This window comes from Chiloscyllium plagiosum, unplaced genomic scaffold, assembly GCF_037043375.1.
Source record: "Chiloscyllium plagiosum isolate Xiang-an unplaced genomic scaffold, Cpla_swu_hap1 HiC_scaffold_44, whole genome shotgun sequence".
NCBI lineage: Eukaryota > Metazoa > Chordata > Chondrichthyes > Orectolobiformes > Hemiscylliidae > Chiloscyllium > Chiloscyllium plagiosum.
This window is the reverse complement of record NW_028270182.1, coordinates 14,956,319-14,975,818: the sequence shown is the minus strand read 5'-3', so window position 1 is coordinate 14,975,818 and position 19,500 is coordinate 14,956,319. Positions and strand designations below refer to the sequence as shown.

The 19,500-nt window shown below is 53.0% G+C and overlaps 1 protein-coding gene across 1 annotated transcript in view; it reads left to right on the top strand.

Annotated features, from left to right (window-relative positions):
- The window catches only part of LOC122546276 (solute carrier family 2, facilitated glucose transporter member 4-like), a 177,927-nt gene that overhangs the window by 85,307 nt on the left and 73,120 nt on the right, over positions 1 to 19,500 (top strand). The window contains exons 4-7 of the mRNA XM_087982704.1: positions 1,777 to 1,901; positions 2,027 to 2,142; positions 6,169 to 6,331; positions 6,973 to 7,160. Coding sequence (XP_087838830.1) covers positions 1,777 to 1,901; positions 2,027 to 2,142; positions 6,169 to 6,331; positions 6,973 to 7,160 — 592 coding nt within the window. The remainder of the gene's footprint in view (positions 1 to 1,776; positions 1,902 to 2,026; positions 2,143 to 6,168; positions 6,332 to 6,972; positions 7,161 to 19,500) is intronic.

The following is a 19,500-nucleotide window of genomic DNA, read 5'->3' as shown; positions in this document are numbered from 1 at the left end:
TGAGCACCCGGAGGAAACCCACGCAGACACGGGGAGAATGTGCAAACTCCACACAGTCAGTCGCCTGAGTCGGGAAATGAACCCGGGTCACTGGCGCTGTGAGGCAGCAGTGCTAACCACTGTGCCACTGTGCCACCGTGCCGCCCACGAATGCTCAATCCCAAACTCAGGGAACACTGTTAAAACACTCAATCCCAAATTTAGGGAGCTCTGTGTAAACTCAAAATCCCAAATTTAGGGAACTCTGCGTAAACACTCAATCCCAAACTGAGGGTGATCTGTAAACACTTAATCCCAAACTCAGGAAGCTCTGTGTAAACACTCAATCCCAAACTCAGGGAGCTGTGTAAATGCTTAATCCCAAACTCAGGGAGCTCTGTGTAAACACTCAATCCCAAACTCAGGAAGCTCTGTGTAAACACTCAATCCCAAACTCAGGGAGCTGTGTAAATGCTCAATCCCAAACTCAGGGAGCTGTGTAAACACTCAATCCCAAACTCAGGGAGCTCTGTGTAAACACTCAATCCCAAACTCGGGGAGCTCTATGTAAGCACTCAATCCCAAACTCAGGGAGCTCTGTGTAAACACTCAATCCTAAACTGAGGGAGCTGTGTAAACACACAATCACAAACTCAGGAAGCTCTGTGTAAACACTCAATCCCAAACTCAGGGAGCTCTGTGTCAACACTCAATCCCAAACTCAGGGTGATCTGTAAACACTCAATCCTAAACTGAGGGAGCTGTGTAAACACTCAATCCCAAACTCAGGAAGCTCTGTGTTAACACTCAATCCCAAACTCAGGGAGCTGTGTAAATGCTCAATCCCAAACTCAGGGAACTCTGTTAAAACACTCAATCCCAAACTCAGGGAGCTCTGTGTAAACTCAAAATCCCAAATTTAGGGAACTCTGCGTAAACACTCAATCCCAAACTGAGGGTGATCTGTAAACACTTAATCCCAAACTCAGGGAGCTCTGTGAAAACACTCAATCCCAAATTTAGGGAGCTCTGTATAAACACTCAATCCCAAACTCGGGGAGCTGTGTGTGAACACACGATCCCAAACTCATTGAGCTCAGGAAACACTCAATCCCAAATTTAGGGAACTCTGTGTAAACACTCAATCCCAAACTCAGGGAGCTCAGGAAACACTCAATCCCAAACTCAGGGAGCTCTGTGTAAACACTCAATCCGAAATCTCAGGGAGCTGTGTAAACACTCAATCCCAAACTCAGGGAGTTCTCTGTAAACACACCATCCCAAATTTAGGGAACTCTGTGTAAACACTCAATCCCAAACTCAGGGAGCTGTGTAGACACTCAATCCCAAACTCAGGGAGCTCTGTGTAAACACTCAATCCCAGATTTAGGGAGCTCTGTGTAAACACTCAATCCCAAACTCATGGAGCTCAGGAAACACTCAATCCCAAACTCAGGGAGCTCTGTGTAATCACTCAATCCCAAACTCAGGGAGCTCTGTGTAAACACACGATCCCAAACTCAGGGAGCTCAGGAAACACTCAATCCCAAACTCAGGGAGCTGTGTAAACACTCAATCCCAAACTCAGGGAGCTCTGTGTAAACACTCAATCCCAAACTCAGGGAGCTCTGTGTAAACACTCAATCCCAAACTCAGGGAGCTCTGTGTAAACACTCAATCCCAAACTCAGGGAGCTCTGTACTGTAGCACAGTCCACTTCGTCCATGTCCTCTCCACTGAATAACCTGCATTTGCGGCACTGAATCGCTTTGAATTTCCCTTTCCCTTTTGATTCAGGAAGAAGGCCATGCTGGTGGACAACGTTCTCGCTCTGACTGGAGGCATTCTCATGGGCTTGTCTCGGTACTGCCAATCCTACGAGATGTTAATCCTAGGTCGGTTCGTGATTGGAGCTTATTGTGGTGAGGTCCTCTCAGAATTCTGTGTTTGGTTTCCCCTGCACCCCTGTCGCCTCCTCACACAGGCTTTACAAGCCCCGTTCTTGATAGGTTAATCCCATTAGTTACAAGGTTCTTTTATCCGGCAGGTATCTCCTCCGGTTTAGTTCCGATGTACGTGGGAGAAATTTCGCCCACGAGACTACGAGGGACACTGGGAACGTTACACCAATTGGCCATTGTGTCAGGCATCCTTATCGCTCAAGTAAGGCATGGGAAGCATACGATTCAAGGCAGAAACCCGGCAGATGCTGGCAATCTGACAGCAACACTGAGCATGCTGGAGAAACTCAACAGGCCTGTGGAGAGAGAAACAGAGTCAGTGCTTCGCAGCCAGTATGACTTTGTCAGAACTAAGACGTGGGTTGGAAAATGATTTCTTTTACACCTCTAGCAAAAGTGGAGGAGGGGAGAGTGGAACACGTGGTGTGGAGATCCAGTGTAAAAGGAAAATTTTGTCACTTGTGGTGGGTCAGAAATAGAGATGTAAAATTCATGTTTGGAAGGGGGGGGGCAATGCATCCTCTCTATTGAGTGAGAAGGAAACAAGGCCAGGCGGCACTGGGGGTGGAAGGTGAAAGATAGATCTCATGTAGTCAGACATTCACATTGTGGAATGCACAGCTGAGTCTGAGAAGTTGGAACAGAGCATAAAGCAATTGAAACAAAATGGCGATAAAGAATGTAACTAGATTGGAGGAAGAACAGAGAAGGTTGTCTGGATTAGTACCAGAGATGAGGGTCTTCCCTCATGCAAAGCAGTTTAGATTTGATTCCCTACAGTATGGAAACAGGCCCTTCGGGCTAACAAGTCCACACCGAACCTCCGAAGAGTAACCCACCCAGACCCATTCCCCTACCCTGCATTTACCCCTGACTAAATGTATCTACCACGATGGGCAATTTAGCATGGCCAACTCACATAACCTGCACATCTTTGGACTGTTGGAGGAAACCCACGCAGACACAGGGAGAATGTGCAAACTCCACACAGACAGTCACCCAAGGCTGGAATTGAACCTGGGTCCCTGGTACTGTGAGACAGCAGTGCTAACCACTGAGCCACCAATTAGACCTAAACTCTGTGGAGTTTAGAAAGCTGAGAGGAGATCTTATTGAGGTGTACAAGATGCTGAAGAGGATTGGCAAATTTGGTGTTGAGAAGATGGTTCATCATGTGGCCCAGTCTAGTACAGAAGGTCATAGCATTAGGATAAGGGGTAGCAGAGATGACGAGCAATTACAGCTGCCAAAGGGTCATGGATCTCTGGAATTGTAGTGCAGTGGATGTGGGACATTGAGTAAATTTAAGCAGGAGACAGATTTTTAATTACTTACAGGTGGAAGGGTGATGGAGCTTGGGCAGGAAAGTGTAGTTGAGTCCAGGATTAGATCAGCCATGACTGAATTGAGTGGTGGAACAGGCTCAATCCTGAAGGGCCTCGTCCTGTTCCAAGTTCTGGCATCAGTGGGAACTGAGGCCTTGTTCCTAGAGTTTGTGTTGTCCTTTATTGGATCGTTGCCATAGGCCTAGGATGGACATGTTAACATGGGAGCAAAATGGTGTAGTGACAGAGCAAGCAACTGGGAAGTCAGGGTCAATGCGATGGACGAGTGAAGGTATTCTGCAAAGCAGTCAGAGTCTGAGTGTGGTCTCTCCGATGTAAAGGAGAGTGCATTGTTAGAAGCTTGCTTGCATTTAGTTCAGTTGGCTGCATTGCTGGTTTACAGAGCAGTGGGATGCCAACAGCATGGGTTCAATTCCCATTAGTGCTTTGTGGTTACCATGGAGGGCTCAAATTCTTGCTTTGCCTGAGGTCTGGTGGCCCTCAGGTTAAATCACCACCAGGTTGTTTCTCTCTAATGAGAGAGCAGCCTTTGTGGCCTGGTAAGACTATGGTGACACAGCGACAACATTTGAGAGTGACTTTGACAATGGACCTTCCTCCTGTCTGTCAGCATTCCCTTCCTCCATGTTGTAGCGATGTAAATAAAGCATTTTGCAACACCTCTCTGAATCCTCTGAAGAGGACTCTTACCAGACTCAAAACATTAACTCCATTTCTCTCTCCACGGATACTGCTGGACCTGTCAAGTTCCTCCAGCATTCTCTGGGTTCATTTACGGGGAAGCCTGGGGCTGAGCAGGGAAACTGTGTGCAAAGGGAACAGGACACACCAAACTGATTCCTGATATGGCTGGAACTGACTTGCGAGGAAAGACTGGATCCATTAGGACTCTACTCACTGGAATGCAAAAGAATGAGGGGGGAATGTCACAGAGACTGATAAAATTCGAACAGGACAAGGCTTGGAAAATGCAGGAAAGAAGTTCCCTTGATGGCAGGAAGCAGAGGGTAATAGTGGAAGGATGCTTGTCAGACTGGAATGCCTCATGGGTCGGAGCTGGGCCCATTGCTGTTTGTTATCGATATCAATGTTTTGGATGAGAACGTACAAGGGCATCATTAGCAAGTTTACTGATGACACTAAAATAGGCAGATTCATGGACAGTGAGGAAGGTTGTCAGAAATTGCAGCAGGATCAGCTGGGGAGGTGGGCCGAGAAATGGCAAACAGAGTTTAATATTGATAACTGTGAGATCTTGCCTTTTGGAAAGTCAAATCAAGGGAGGGGTTTCATGGTGAATGGTAGGACCTTAAGGAGTGTAGTGGGACAGAGAGACCTTGGAGTTCAGGTGCACGGTTCTCCAAAAGTGGAGTCCCAGGTAGACAGGGCAGGGAAGAAGGCCTTGGACACACTGACCTTCATCAGCCAGGGCATTGTGTATAGAAATTGGGAAGTTATGTTGCAGTTATACAGGATGTTGGTGAGGCCGCACTGGGAGTATTGTGTTCAGTTTTGGTCACCTTGTTATAGGAAGGATGTTATTATTAAACTGAAAAGAGTGCAGAAGAAATTCGCAAGGATGTTGCCAGGGCTCAAGTGTCTGAGTTTAGATTAGATTATTTACAGTGTGGAAACAGGCCCTTCGGCCCAACAAGTCCACACCGACCCGCCGAAGCGCAACCCACCCATACATTTACCCCTTACCTAACACTACGGGCAGTTTAGCATGGCCAATTCACCTGCACATCTTTGTGACTGTGGGAGGAAACCGGAGCACCCGGAGGAAACCCACGCAGACACGGGGAGAACGTGCAAACTCCACACAGTCAGTCGCCTGAGTCGGGAATTGAACCCGGGTCTCTGACGCTGTGAGGCAGCAGTGCTAACCACTGTGCCACCGTGCCACCCATAAAGTTATAGGGAGGGGTTGGATAAGCTAGGACTTTTTTTCTTTAGAGTGTAGGGGACTGAGGAGGGGATCTGATAGAGGTGTATAAGCTCATGAGAAGCATGGATAGGGTGAATGCAATCAGTCCTTTCCAATCAGTATTGGGGAATCGAAGACTAGAGGGCATCAGTTTAAGGTTAGAGGGGAAAGAATAAAAGGAAACCTGAGGGTTAACATTTTTACGCAGAGGGTGGCACGCATATGGAATGAGCTGGCAGCGGAAGTGGTTGAGGCGGGTACATGAACAACATTTAAAAGGCATTTGAGCAAATACATGGACAGGAAAGGATTAGAAAGGTATGGGCCAAGTGCAGGGAAATGGGGTTAGCGTGGATGAACGTTTTAGTCGGGATGGACCAATTTGGACCAAAGGGGCTATCTCCTTGCCGTCAGACTCTTTGAATATATTTCTGATTATCTCTGACCAGGGAGTCCAGAACCAGGGCCAAAGGATATGGGCTAAGCCATTGAGGACTGAGATGAGGAGAGATGTCTTCACCCTGAGAGTAGTGAGCCTGTGGAATTCTCTCCTACGGAAAGTGATTGAGACCAAAGCATTCAATGTTTTCAAGAAGGAATTAGATATAGTTTAGTTCTTAGGGCTAAAGGGACCAAAGGGTGAAGGGGAGAAAGCAAGAATAGGGTACTGATCAGCAACGATCATATTGAATGGGGAGCAAACTCAAAGGTCTGAAATCGCCTACTACTGCTGCTATTTTCAATGGGACACCCATGTACAAAGAACAGGGCTAATGTGTATACAACATGCGATAGATGTTTAACACATGAGTACGTTTAACACAAGGTTGGTGAGTTGAAATAAATGGATTCAGAATAGAGAGAGAGCGTAGCAACTTGTTGTCATGGAAACGGGCCTACTAGCAGCCCTGGCTTAAAGCCTAATGGACAAGTTTCCCTTGTGTATCTTGTTCAGATCTTCGGCCTGGACGTCATCCTGGGGACAGATGAACTTTGGCCCCTGCTGCTGGCTGTGACAGTGTTCCCCGCCGTTCTGCAGGCCATGCTCCTGCCACTGTGCCCGGAGAGTCCGCGCTACCTCTACATCGTCCGCAACCAAGAGGGCAAAGCCAAAAAGTGTGAGTGATCTATGGCCTCCCAGGAGGCCTCCCTTCTGTCATGCCCCCCAACCATCGCCACACCAACCTCTGATGGGCTTGCATGTCCATGGCATCTCCACTGGGTGTCCATCATGACACTGTTGACTCTTAACTGCTTTCAGGGCAATTAGGGACAGGAAATAAATCCTGGGCCTACCCACACCATGTGAATAAATAAAATAAACCCCTTCCCAGCCAATAGCTGTTTTGTGTGTGGCATAGTCACCATTGAAATAAGGGGAATGCAGCAGTCATTTACGCACAGCAAGATCCCACCAGCAGTGATGGTTTTTGAATGATGCTGGTTGAGGGATCAGTATCAGGGCTAGGACCCGAGGGCTACTTTTTCAGGAGTGACTGTGGGAACCTAAGTCCATCTGAAATGGTGTACAAGTTACCCAGTTTAACATCTCAGCAAGCGGTCAGTACGTCCGACAGTGCAGCCCTCACTCGGTATCACTCGGGAACGTGTTGGACTGAGACCTTATGCTGAAATCTCTAGAGTGAGATTCGAACCCACTTCCCTCCGATTCAAGAACGTTTGAAGTCCACTAAACATGCCCAAAAAAGAAGACGACAAAATGGTTTCCTTTCTCTTACATCTGCCCTGTCCCTTGCAGGTTTGAGAGTGTTGACAGGGAGACAGGATGTTACTAAATCACTGATGGAGATGAAGGAAGAAAAGAGGAAAATGGACATGGAGCCCAAGGTTACCATAGCTCAGCTGTTCAAGGTGGCGTCGTATCGCCAACCAATCTTCATCGCAATTGTTCTTCAGCTCTCCCAGCAACTGTCCGGGATCAATGCCGTAAGTGTGACCGCCCCAACTTGACAAAGTTTGGCATCAAATGCTGCAAATTCCAGCCTCATAGCCTCAACTGTGTTGTATTTGGGACCTGGCTGAGCTTTGTTACCATGACAACAGGGACGCGATCCAAGAACAGCTGAACTCCGATCGATGACCCAACACTCGGCCAATCAGGGAGTCTCGACATTGTGTCTTAATCATAGAGGGCGGGAGCTTGGGGGAGGGGGAGAAAGAGAGAGAGAGAGAGAGAGAGAGAGCCTTGCAAGAGTAGGGAGCCCTGGGAGAGAGAGGGAGTCTGGAGGGAGAGAGAGACTCTGATGGAGAGAGAGGAAATCTGGCAGAGAGAGAGGAGCGTGGAGGGAGAGAGTCTGGGGGGAGAAAGGGAATCTGGGGGAGATAGAGGGAGCCCGGCAGAGAGAGAGGGAATCTGGGGGAGAGAGGGAATCTGGGGGAGAGAGAGGGAGCCTGGAGGCAGAGAGAGGGAATCTGGGGGAGAGAGAAGGAGCCTGGGGAAAGAGAAGCCTGGAGGGGGGAGAGAGCCGGAGGGGAGAGAGAGAGCCTGGGGGGAGAGAGAGCCTGGGGGGGGGAGAGAGCCTGGGGGAAGAGAGAAAGCCTGGGGGAAGAGAGAGAGCCTGGGGGAAGAGAGAGAGCCTGGGGGAAGAGAGAGAGCCTGGGGGAAGAGAGAGAGCCTGGGGGGAGAGAGAGCCTGGGGGGAGAGAGAGAACCTGGGGGGAGAGAGAGCCTGGGGGGGGAGAGAGCCTGAGGGGAGAGAGCGAGCCTGGGGAAAGAGAGAGGGCCTGGGGGAAGAGAGAGAGCCTGGGGGAAGAGAGAGAGCCTGGGGGAAGAGAGAGAGCCTGGGGGGAGAGAGAGCCTGGGGGGAGAGAGAGAACCTGGGGGGAGAGAGAGCCTGGGGGGGGAGAGAGCCTGAGGGGAGAGAGCGAGCCTGGGGAAAGAGAGAGGGCCTGGGGGAAGAGAGAGCCAGGGGGGAGAGAGAGAGCCAGGGGGGAGAGAGAGAGCCAAGGGGGGAGAGAGAGAGCCTGGGGGAAGAGAGCGAGCCTGGGGGGAGAGAGAGCCTGGGGGTAGAGAGAGCGCCTGGGGGTGAGAGAGAGCTTAGGGGGAGAGAGAGCCTGGGGGGAGAGAGAGAGCCTGGGAGGAGAGAGAGACTCTGTGAGGAGAGAGAGCCTGGGGGGGAGAGAGAGCCTGTGGGGAGAGAGAGAGCCTGTGGGGAGAGAGAGAGCCTGGAGGAGAGAGAGCCTGGGAGGAGAGAGAGCCTGGGGGGAGAGAGAGAGCCTGTGGGGAGGGAGAGAGTCCTGGGGGGAGAGAGAGCCTGGGGGGAGAGAGAGAGCCTGGGGGGAGAGAGAACCTGGGAGGAGAGAGAGAGCCTGGGAGGAGAGAGAGCCTGGGGGGAGAGAGAGAGCCTGGGGGGAGAGAGAGCCTGGGGGGAGAGAGAGCCTGGGGGGAGAGAGAGAGCATGGGGAGAGAGAGCCTGGGGGGAGAGAGAGACTGGGGGGAGAATGTGAATCTTTCAGAGAGAGAGGGAGGCTGACAGAGGGAATTTTTGGGAGGGAATTCTGGAGGTGGTTACAGGCATAGAGAACACTTTACGGGCTGGAGGCGGTGACAGAGATAGAGAAAGCTTTAGGGGACGGAGGAAGTTACAGCGATAGTGGATGGTGTTGGGGCTGGAATAGTCACAATGAAAAAGGAAGATGAGCAGGAACTGGAGGAGGTGACAGAGATAGTGGATGGTGTTGGGGCTGGAGGAGGTGAAAGAGATAGTGGATGGTGTTGGGGCTGGAGGAGGTGACAGAGATAGTGGATGGTGTTGTGGCTGGAGGAGGTGACAGGGACAGTGGATGGTGTTGGGACTGGAGGAGGTGACAGAGATAGTGGATGGTGTTGGGGCTGGAGGAGGTGACAGAAATAGTGGATGGTGTTGGGGCTGGAGGAGGTTACAGAGATAGTGGATGGTGTTGCGGCTGGAGGAGGTGACAGAGATAGTGGATAGTGTTGGAGCTGGAGGAGGTTACAGAGATAGTGGATGGTGTTGGGACTGGAGGAGGTGCCAGAGATAGTGGATGGTGTTGGCGCTGGAGGAGGTAACAGGGATAGTGGATGGTGTTGGGACTGGAGGAGGTGACAGAGATAGTGGATGGTGTTGGGACTGGAGGAGGTGACAGAGATAGTGGATGGTGTTGGGACTGGAGGAGGTGACAGAGATAGTGGATGGTGTTGGGACTGGAGGAGGTGACAGAGATAGTGGATGGTGTTGTGGCTGGAGGAGGTGACAGAGATAGTGGATGGTGTTGGCGCAGGAGGAGGTAACAGGGATAGTGGATGGTGTTGGGGCTGGAGGAGGTGACAGAGATAGTGGATGGTGTTGGGGCTGGACGAGGTGACAGAGATAGTGGATGGTGTTGGGGCTGGAGGAGGTTACAGGGATAGTGGATGGTGTTGCGGCTGGTGGAGGTGACAGAGATAGTGGATGGTGTTGGGGCTGGAAGAGGTGACAGAGATAGCGGATGGTGTTTGGGCTGGAGGAGGTGACAGAGATAGCAGATGGTGTTGGGGCTGGAGGAGATGACAGAGATAGTGGATGGTGTTGGGGCTGGAGGAGGTGACAGGGATAGTGGATGGTGTTGGGACTGGAGGAGGTGACAGAGATAGTGGATGGTGTTGGGGCTGGAGAAGGTGACAGAGATAGTGGATGGTGTTGGGGCTCGAGGAGATTACAGGGATAGTGGATGGTGTTGGGGCTGGAGGAGGTTGCAGAGATAGTGGATGGTGTTGGGATTGGAGGAGGTGACAGAGATAGTGGATGGTGTTGGGGCTGGAGGAGATGACAGAGCTAGTGGATGGTGTTGGGGCTCGAGGTGGTTACAGGGGTAGTGGATGGTGTTGGGATTGGAGGAGGTGACAGGGATAGTGGATGGTGTTGTGACTGGAGGAGGTGACAGAGATAGTGGATGGTGTTGGGTCTGGAGGAGGTGACAGAGATAGTGGATGGTGTTGGGGCTGGAGGAGGTGACAGAGATAGTGGATGGTGTTGGGGCTGGAAGAGGTGACAGGGATAGTGGATGGTGTTGGGGCTGGAGGAAGTGACAGAGATAGTGGATGGTGTTGGGGCTGGAGAAGGTGACAGAGATAGTGGATGGTGTTGGGGCTAGAGGAGGTGACAGAGCTAGTGGATGGTGTTGGGGCTCGAGGAGGTTACAGGGATAGTGGATGGTGTTGGGACTGGAGGAGGTGACAGAGATAGTGGATGGTGTTGTGGCTGGAGGAGGTTACAGGGATAGTGGATGGTGTTGGGACTGGAGGAGGTGACAGAGATAGTGGATGGTCTTGTGGCTGGAGGAGGTGATAGGGATAGTGGATGGTATTGGGGCTGGAGGAGGTGACAGAGATAGTGGATGGTGTTGGGTCTGGAGGAGGTGACAGAGATAGTGGATGGTGTTGGGGCTGGAGGAGGTGACAGAGATAGTGGATGGTGTTGAGGCTGGAAGAGGTGACAGAGATAGTGGATGGTGTTGGGTCTGGAGGAGGTGACAGAAATAGTGGATGGTGTTGGGGCTGGAGGAGGTGACAGAGATAGTGGATGGTGTTGGGACTGGAGGAGGTGACAGAGATTGTGGATGGTGTTGGGGCTGGAGGAGGTGACAGAGATAGTGGATGGTGTTGGGGCTGGAGGAGGTGACAGAGATAGTGGATGGGGTTGCGGCTGGAGAAGGTGACAGAGTTAGTGGATGGTGTTGGGGCTCGAGGAGGTGACAGAGATAGTGGATGGTGTTGTGGCTGGAGGAGGTGACAGGGATAGTGGATGGTGTTGGGACAGGAGGAGGTGACCGAGATAGTGGATGGTGTTGGGGCTAGAGGAGGTGACAGAGCTAGTGGATGGTGTTGGGGCTCGAGGAGGTTACAGGCATAGTTGATGGTGTTGGGATTGGAGGAGGTGACAGAGATAGTGGATGGTGTTGGGGCTGGAGTAGGTGACAGAGATAGTGGATGGTGTAGGGGCTGGAGGAGGTGACAGAGATAGTGGATGGTGTTGGGACTGGAGGAGGTGACAGAGATAGTGGATGGTGTTGGGGCTGGAGGAGGTGACAGAGATAGTGGATGGTGTTGGCGCTGGAGGAGGTGACAGAGATAGTGGATGGTGTTGGGGCTGGAGGAGGTGACAGAGATAGTGGATGGTGTTGGCGCTGGAGGAGGTAACAGGGATAGTGGATGGTGTTGGGACTGGAGGAGGTGACAGAGATAGTGGATGGTGTTGGGACTGGAGGAGGTGACAGAGATAGTGGATGGTGTTGGGACTGGAGGAGGTGACAGAGATAGTGGATGGTGTTGTGGCTGGAGGAGGTGACAGAGATAGTGGATGGTGTTGGCGCAGGAGGAGGTAACAGGGATAGTGGATGGTGTTGGGGCTGGAGGAGGTGACAGAGATAGTGGATGGTGTTGGGGCTGGACGAGGTGACAGAGATAGTGGATGGTGTTGGGGCTGGAGGAGGTTACAGGGATAGTGGATGGTGTTGCGGCTGGTGGAGGTGACAGAGATAGTGGATGGTGTTGGGGCTGGAAGAGGTGACAGAGATAGTGGATGGTGTTGGGGCTGGAGAAGGTGACAGAGATAGTGGATGGTGTTGGGGCTAGAGGAGGTGACAGAGCTAGTGGATGGTGTTGGGGCTCGAGGAGGTTACAGGGATAGTGGATGGTGTTGGGACTGGAGGAGGTGACAGAGATAGTGGATGGTGTTGTGGCTGGAGGAGGTTACAGGGATAGTGGATGGTGTTGGGACTGGAGGAGGTGACAGAGATAGTGGATGGTCTTGTGGCTGGAGGAGGTGATAGGGATAGTGGATGGTATTGGGGCTGGAGGAGGTGACAGAGATAGTGGATGGTGTTGGGTCTGGAGGAGGTGACAGAGATAGTGGATGGTGTTGGGGCTGGAGGAGGTGACAGAGATAGTGGATGGTGTTGAGGCTGGAAGAGGTGACAGAGATAGTGGATGGTGTTGGGTCTGGAGGAGGTGACAGAAATAGTGGATGGTGTTGGGGCTGGAGGAGGTGACAGAGATAGTGGATGGTGTTGGGACTGGAGGAGGTGACAGAGATTGTGGATGGTGTTGGGGCTGGAGGAGGTGACAGAGATAGTGGATGGTGTTGGGGCTGGAGGAGGTGACAGAGATAGTGGATGGGGTTGCGGCTGGAGAAGGTGACAGAGTTAGTGGATGGTGTTGGGGCTCGAGGAGGTGACAGAGATAGTGGATGGTGTTGTGGCTGGAGGAGGTGACAGGGATAGTGGATGGTGTTGGGACAGGAGGAGGTGACCGAGATAGTGGATGGTGTTGGGGCTAGAGGAGGTGACAGAGCTAGTGGATGGTGTTGGGGCTCGAGGAGGTTACAGGCATAGTTGATGGTGTTGGGATTGGAGGAGGTGACAGAGATAGTGGATGGTGTTGGGGCTGGAGTAGGTGACAGAGATAGTGGATGGTGTAGGGGCTGGAGGAGGTGACAGAGATAGTGGATGGTGTTGGGACTGGAGGAGGTGACAGAGATAGTGGATGGTGTTGGGGCTGGAGGAGGTGACAGAGATAGTGGATGGTGTTGGCGCTGGAGGAGGTGACAGAGATAGTGGATGGTGTTGGGGCTGGAGGAGGTGACAGAGATAGTGGATGGTGTTGGCGCTGGAGGAGGTAACAGGGATAGTGGATGGTGTTGGGACTGGAGGAGGTGACAGAGATAGTGGATGGTGTTGGGACTGGAGGAGGTGACAGAGATAGTGGATGGTGTTGGGACTGGAGGAGGTGACAGAGATAGTGGATGGTGTTGTGGCTGGAGGAGGTGACAGAGATAGTGGATGGTGTTGGCGCAGGAGGAGGTAACAGGGATAGTGGATGGTGTTGGGGCTGGAGGAGGTGACAGAGATAGTGGATGGTGTTGGGGCTGGACGAGGTGACAGAGATAGTGGATGGTGTTGGGGCTGGAGGAGGTTACAGGGATAGTGGATGGTGTTGCGGCTGGTGGAGGTGACAGAGATAGTGGATGGTGTTGGGGCTGGAAGAGGTGACAGAGATAGCGGATGGTGTTTGGGCTGGAGGAGGTGACAGAGATAGCAGATGGTGTTGGGGCTGGAGGAGATGACAGAGATAGTGGATGGTGTTGGGGCTGGAGGAGGTGACAGGGATAGTGGATGGTGTTGGGACTGGAGAAGGTGACAGAGATAGTGGATGGTGTTGGGGCTCGAGGAGATTACAGGGATAGTGGATGGTGTTGGGGCTGGAGGAGGTTGCAGAGATAGTGGATGGTGTTGGGATTGGAGGAGGTGACAGAGATAGTGGATGGTGTTGGGGCTGGAGGAGATGACAGAGCTAGTGGATGGTGTTGGGGCTCGAGTTGGTTACAGGGGTAGTGGATGGTGTTGGGATTGGAGGAGGTGACAGGGATAGTGGATGGTGTTGTGACTGGAGGAGGTGACAGAGATAGTGGATGGTGTTGGGTCTGGAGGAGGTGACAGAGATAGTGGATGGTGTTGGGGCTGGAGGAGGTGACAGGGATAGTGGATGGTGTTGGGGCTGGAAGAGGTGACAGGGATAGTGGATGGTGTTGGGGCTGGAGGAAGTGACAGAGATAGTGGATGGTGTTGGGGCTGGAGAAGGTGACAGAGATAGTGGATGGTGTTGGGGCTAGAGGAGGTGACAGAGCTAGTGGATGGTGTTGGGGCTCGAGGAGGTTACAGGGATAGTGGATGGTGTTGGGACTGGAGGAGGTGACAGAGATAGTGGATGGTGTTGTGGCTGGAGGAGGTTTCAGGGATAGTGGATGGTGTTGGGACTGGAGGAGGTGACAGAGATAGTGGATGGTGTTGTGGCTGGAGGAGGTGATAGGGATAGTGGATGGTATTGGGGCTGGAGGAGGTGACAGAGATAGTGGATGGTGTTGGGTCTGGAGGAGGTGACAGAGATAGTGGATGGTGTTGGGGCTGGAGGAGGTGACAGAGATAGTGGATGGTGTTGAGGCTGGAAGAGGTGACAGAGATAGTGGATGGTGTTGGGTCTGGAGGAGGTGACAGAAATAGTGGATGGTGTTGGGGCTGGAGGAGGTGACAGAGATAGTGGATGGTGTTGGGACTGGAGGAGGTGACAGAGATTGTGGATGGTGTTGGGGCTGGAGGAGGTGACAGAGATAGTGGATGGTGTTGGGGCTGGAGGAGGTGACAGAGATAGTGGATGGGGTTGCGGCTGGAGAAGGTGACAGAGATAGTGGATGGTGTTGGGGCTAGAGGAGGTGACAGAGCTAGTGGATGGTGTTGGGGCTCGAGGAGGTGACAGAGATAGTGGATGGTGTTGTGGCTGGAGGAGGTGACAGGGATAGTGGATGGTGTTGGGACAGGAGGAGGTGACCGAGATAGTGGATGGTGTTGGGGCTAGAGGAGGTGACAGAGCTAGTGGATGGTGTTGGGGCTCGAGGAGGTTACAGGCATAGTTGATGGTGTTGGGATTGGAGGAGGTGACAGAGATAGTGGATGGTGTTGGGGCTGGAGGAGGTGACAGGGATAGTGGATGGTGTTGGGGCTGGAGGAGGTGAAAGAGATAGTGGATGGAGTTGGGGCTGGAGGAGGTGACAGAGATAGTGGATGGTTTTGGGGCTGGAAGAAGTGACAGAGATAGCGGATGGTGGTTGGGCTGGAGGAGGTGACAGAGATAGCAGATGGTGTTGGGGCTGGAGGAGATGACAGAGATAGTGGATGGTGTTGGGGCTGGAGGAGGTGACAGGGATTCTGGATGGTGTTGGGACTGGAGGAGGTGACAGAGATAGTGGATGGTGTTGGGGCTGGAGAAGGTGACAGAGATAGTGGATGGTGTTGGGGCTCGAGGAGATTACAGGGATAGTGGATGGTGTTGGGGCTGGAGGAGGTTGCAGAGATAGTGGATGGTGTTGGGATTGGAGGAGGTGACAGAGATAGTGGATGGTGTTGGGGCTGGAGGAGATGACAGAGCTAGTGGATGGTGTTGGGGCTCGAGGTGGTTACAGGGGTAGTGGATGGTGTTGGGATTGGAGGAGGTGACAGGGATAGTGGATGGTGTTGTGACTGGAGGAGGTGACAGAGATAGTGGATGGTGTTGGGTCTGGAGGAGGTGACAGAGATAGTGGATGGTGTTGGGGCTAGAGGAGGTGACAGAGATAGTGGATGGTGTTGGGGCTGGAAGAGGTGACAGGGATAGTGGATGGTGTTGGGGCTGGAGGAAGTGACAGAGATAGTGGATGGTGTTGCGGCTGGAGGAGGTGACAGAGATAGTGGATGGTGTTGGGGCTGGAGGAGGTTACAGAGATAGTGGATGGTGTTGGGACTGGAGGAGGTGACAGAGATAGTGGATGGTGTTGGGGCTGGAGTAGGTGACAGAGATAGTGGATGGTGTAGGTGCTGGAGGAGTTGACAGAGATAGTGGATGGTGTTGGGACTGGAGGAGGTTACAGAGATAGTGGATGGTGTTGGGGCTGGAGGAGGTGACAGAGATAGTGGATGGTGTTGGGGCTGGAGTAGGTGACAGAGATAATGGATGGTGTTGGGGTTGGAGGAGGTGACAGAGATAGTGGATGGTGTTGGGGCAGGAGGAGGTGACAGAGGTAGTGGATGGTTTTGGGGCTGGAGGAGGTTACAGGGGTAGTGGATGGAGTTGGGATTGGAGGAGGTGACAGAGATAGTGGATGGTGTTGTGGCAGGAGGAGGTGACAGAGATAGTGGATGGTGTTGGGTCTGGAGGAGGTGACAGAGGTAGTGGATGGTGTTGGGGCTGCAGTAGGTGACAGAGATAATGGATGGTGTTGGGGTTGGATGAGGTGACAGAGGTAGTGGATGGTGTTGCGGCTGGAGGAGGTGACAGGGATAGTGGATGGTGTTGGGGCTGGAGGAGGTGACAGAGTTAGTGGGTGGTGTTGGGGCTGGAGGAGGTGACAGAGATAGTGCATGGTGTTGGGACTGGAGGAGGTGACAGAGATTGTGGATGGCGTTGGGGCTGGAGGAGGTGACAGAGATTGTGGATGGTGTTGGGGCTGGAGGAGGTGACAGAGATTGTGGATGGTGTTGGGGCTGGAGGAGGTGACAGAGATAGTGGATTGTGTTGGGGCTGGAGAAGGTGACAGAGATAGTGGATGGTGTTGGGTCTGGAGGAGGTGACAGAGATAGTGGATGGAGTTGGGGCTGGAAGACGTGACAGGGATAGTGGATGGTGTTCGGACTGGAGGAGGTGACAGAGATAATGGCAGGTGTTGGGGCTGGAGGAGATGACAGAGATAGTGGATGGTGTTGGGGCTGGAGGAGGTGACAGAGATCGTGGATGGTGTTGCGGCTGGAGGAGGTGACAGAGATAGTGGATGGTGTTGGGGCTGGAGGAGGTTACAGAGATAGTGGATGGTGTTGGGACTGGAGGAGGTGACAGAGATAGTGGATGGTGTTGGGGCTGGAGTCGGTGACAGAGATAGTGGATGGTGTAGGTGCTGGAGGAGGTGACAGAGATAGTGGATGGTGTTGGGACTGGAGGAGGTGACAGAGATAGTGGATGGTGTTGGGGCTGGAGGAGGTGACAGAGATAGTGGATGGTGTTGGGGCTGGAGTAGGTGACAGAGATAATGGATGGTGTTGGGGTTGGAGGAGGTGACAGAGATATTGGATGGTGTTGGCGCTGGAGGAGGTAACAGGGATTGTGGATGGAGGTGGGGCTGTAGGAGGTGAAAGAGATAGTGGATGGTGTTGGGACTGGAGGAGGTGACAGAGATAGTGGATGGTGTTAGGGCTGGAGGAGGTGACAGGGATAGTGGATGGTGTTAGGGCTGGAGGGGGTGACAGAGATAGTGGATGGTGTTGGGGCTGGAGGAGGTGCCAGGGATAGTGGATTGTGTTGGGGCTGGAGGAGGTGACAGAGATAGTGGATGGTGTTGGGTCTGGAGGAGGTGACAGAGGTAGTGGATGGTTTTGGGTCTGGAGGAGGTGACAGAGATAGTGGATGGTGTTGTGGCTGGAGGAGGTGACAGAGATAGTGGATGGTCTTGGGTCTGGAGGAGGTGACAGAGGTAGTGGATGGTGTTGCGGCTGGAGGAGGTGACAGGGATAGTGGATGGTGTTGGGGCTGGAGGAGGTGACAGAGTTAGTGGATGGTGTTGGGGCTGGAGGAGGTGACAGAGATAGTGGATGGGGTTGGGACTGGAGGAGGTGACAGAGATTGTGGATGGTGTTGGGGCCGGAGGAGGTGACAGAGATAGTGGATGGTGTTGGGGCTGGAGGAGGTGACAGAGATAGTGCATGGTGTTGGGACTGGAGGAGGTGACAGAGATAGTGGATGGTGTTGGGGCTGGAGTCGGTGACAGAGATAGTGGATGGTGTAGGTGCTGGAGGAGGTGACAGAGATAGTGGATGGTGTTGGGACTGGAGGAGGTGACAGAGATAGTGGATGGTGTTGGGGCTGGAGGAGGTGACAGAGATAGTGGATGGTGTTGGGGCTGGAGTAGGTGACAGAGATAATGGATGGTGTTGGGGTTGGAGGAGGTGACAGAGATATTGGATGGTGTTGGCGCTGGAGGAGGTAACAGGGATTGTGGATGGAGGTGGGGCTGTAGGAGGTGAAAGAGATAGTGGATGGTGTTGGGACTGGAGGAGGTGACAGAGATAGTGGATGGTGTTAGGGCTGGAGTAGGTGACAGAGATAGTGGATGGTGTTGGGGCTGGAGGAGGTGACAGGGATAGTGGATGGTGTTAGGGCTGGAGGGGGTGACAGAGATAGTGGATGGTGTTGGGGCTGGAGGAGGTGCCAGGGATAGTGGATTGTGTTGGGGCTGGAGGAGGTGACAGAGATAGTGGATGGTGTTGGGTCTGGAGGAGGTGACAGAGGTAGTGGATGGTTTTGGGTCTGGAGGAGGTGACAGAGATAGTGGATGGTGTTGTGGCTGGAGGAGGTGACAGAGATAGTGGATGGTCTTGGGTCTGGAGGAGGTGACAGAGGTAGTGGATGGTGTTGCGGCTGGAGGAGGTGACAGGGATAGTGTATGGTGTTGGGGCTGGAGGAGGTGACAGAGTTAGTGGATGGTGTTGGGGCTGGAGGAGGTGACAGAGATAGTGGATGGGGTTGGGACTGGAGGAGGTGACAGAGATTGTGGATGGTGTTGGGGCTGGAGGAGGTGACAGAGATAGTGGATGGTGTTGGGGCTGGAGGAGGTGACAGAGATAGTGGATAGAGTTGGGGCTGGAGGAGGTGCCAGGGATAGTGGATTGTGTTGGGGCTGGAGGAGGTGACAGAGATAGTGGATGGTGTTGGGGCTGGAGGAGGTGACAGAGATAGTGGATGGTGTTGGGGCCGGAGGAGGTGACAGAGATAGTGGATGGTGTTGGGGCTGGAGGAGGTGACAGAGATAGTGGATAGAGTTGGGGCTGGAGGAGGTGCCAGGGATAGTGGATTGTGTTGGGGCTGGAGGAGGTGACAGAGATAGTGGATGGTGTTGGAGCTGGAGGAGGTTACAGAGATAGTGGATGGTGTTGGGACTGGAGGAGGTTACAGTGATAGTGGATGGTGTTGGGACTGGAGGAGGTGACAGAGATAGTGGATGGTGTTGGGGCTGGAGGAGGTTACAGTGATAGTGGATGGTGTTGGGACTGGAGGAGGTGACAGAGATAGTGGATGGTGTTGGGGCTGGAGTCGGTGACAGAGATAGTGGATGGTGTAGGTGCTGGAGGAGGTGACAGAGATAGTGGATGGTGTTGGGACTGGAGGAGGTGACAGAGATAGTGGATGGTGTTGGGGCTGGAGGAGGTGACAGAGATAGTGGATGGTGTTGGGGCTGGAGTAGGTGACAGAGATAATGGATGGTGTTGGGGTTGGAGGAGGTGACAGAGATAGTGGATGGTGTTGGCGCTGGAGGAGGTAACAGGGATTGTGGATGGAGTTGGGGCTGTAGGAGGTGAAAGAGATAGTGGATGGTGTTGGGACTGGAGGAGGTGACAGAGATAGTGGATGGTGTTGGGGCTGGAGTAGGTTACAGAGATAGTGGATGGTGTTGGGGCTGGAGGAGGTGACAGAGATAGTGGATGGTGTTGGGGCTACAGGAGGTGACAGAGGTCGTGGATGGTGTAGGGGCTGGAGGAGGTGACAGAGATAGTGGATGGTGTTGGGGCTGGAGGAGATGACAGAGATAGTGGATGGTGTTGGGGCTGGAGGAGGTCACAGAGATAGTGGATGGTGTTGGGACTGGAGGAGGTGACAGAGATAGTGGATGGTGTTGGGGCTGGAGTAGGTGACAGAGATAGTGGATGGTGTTGGGTCTGGAGGAGGTGACAGAGATAGTGGATGGAGTTGGGGC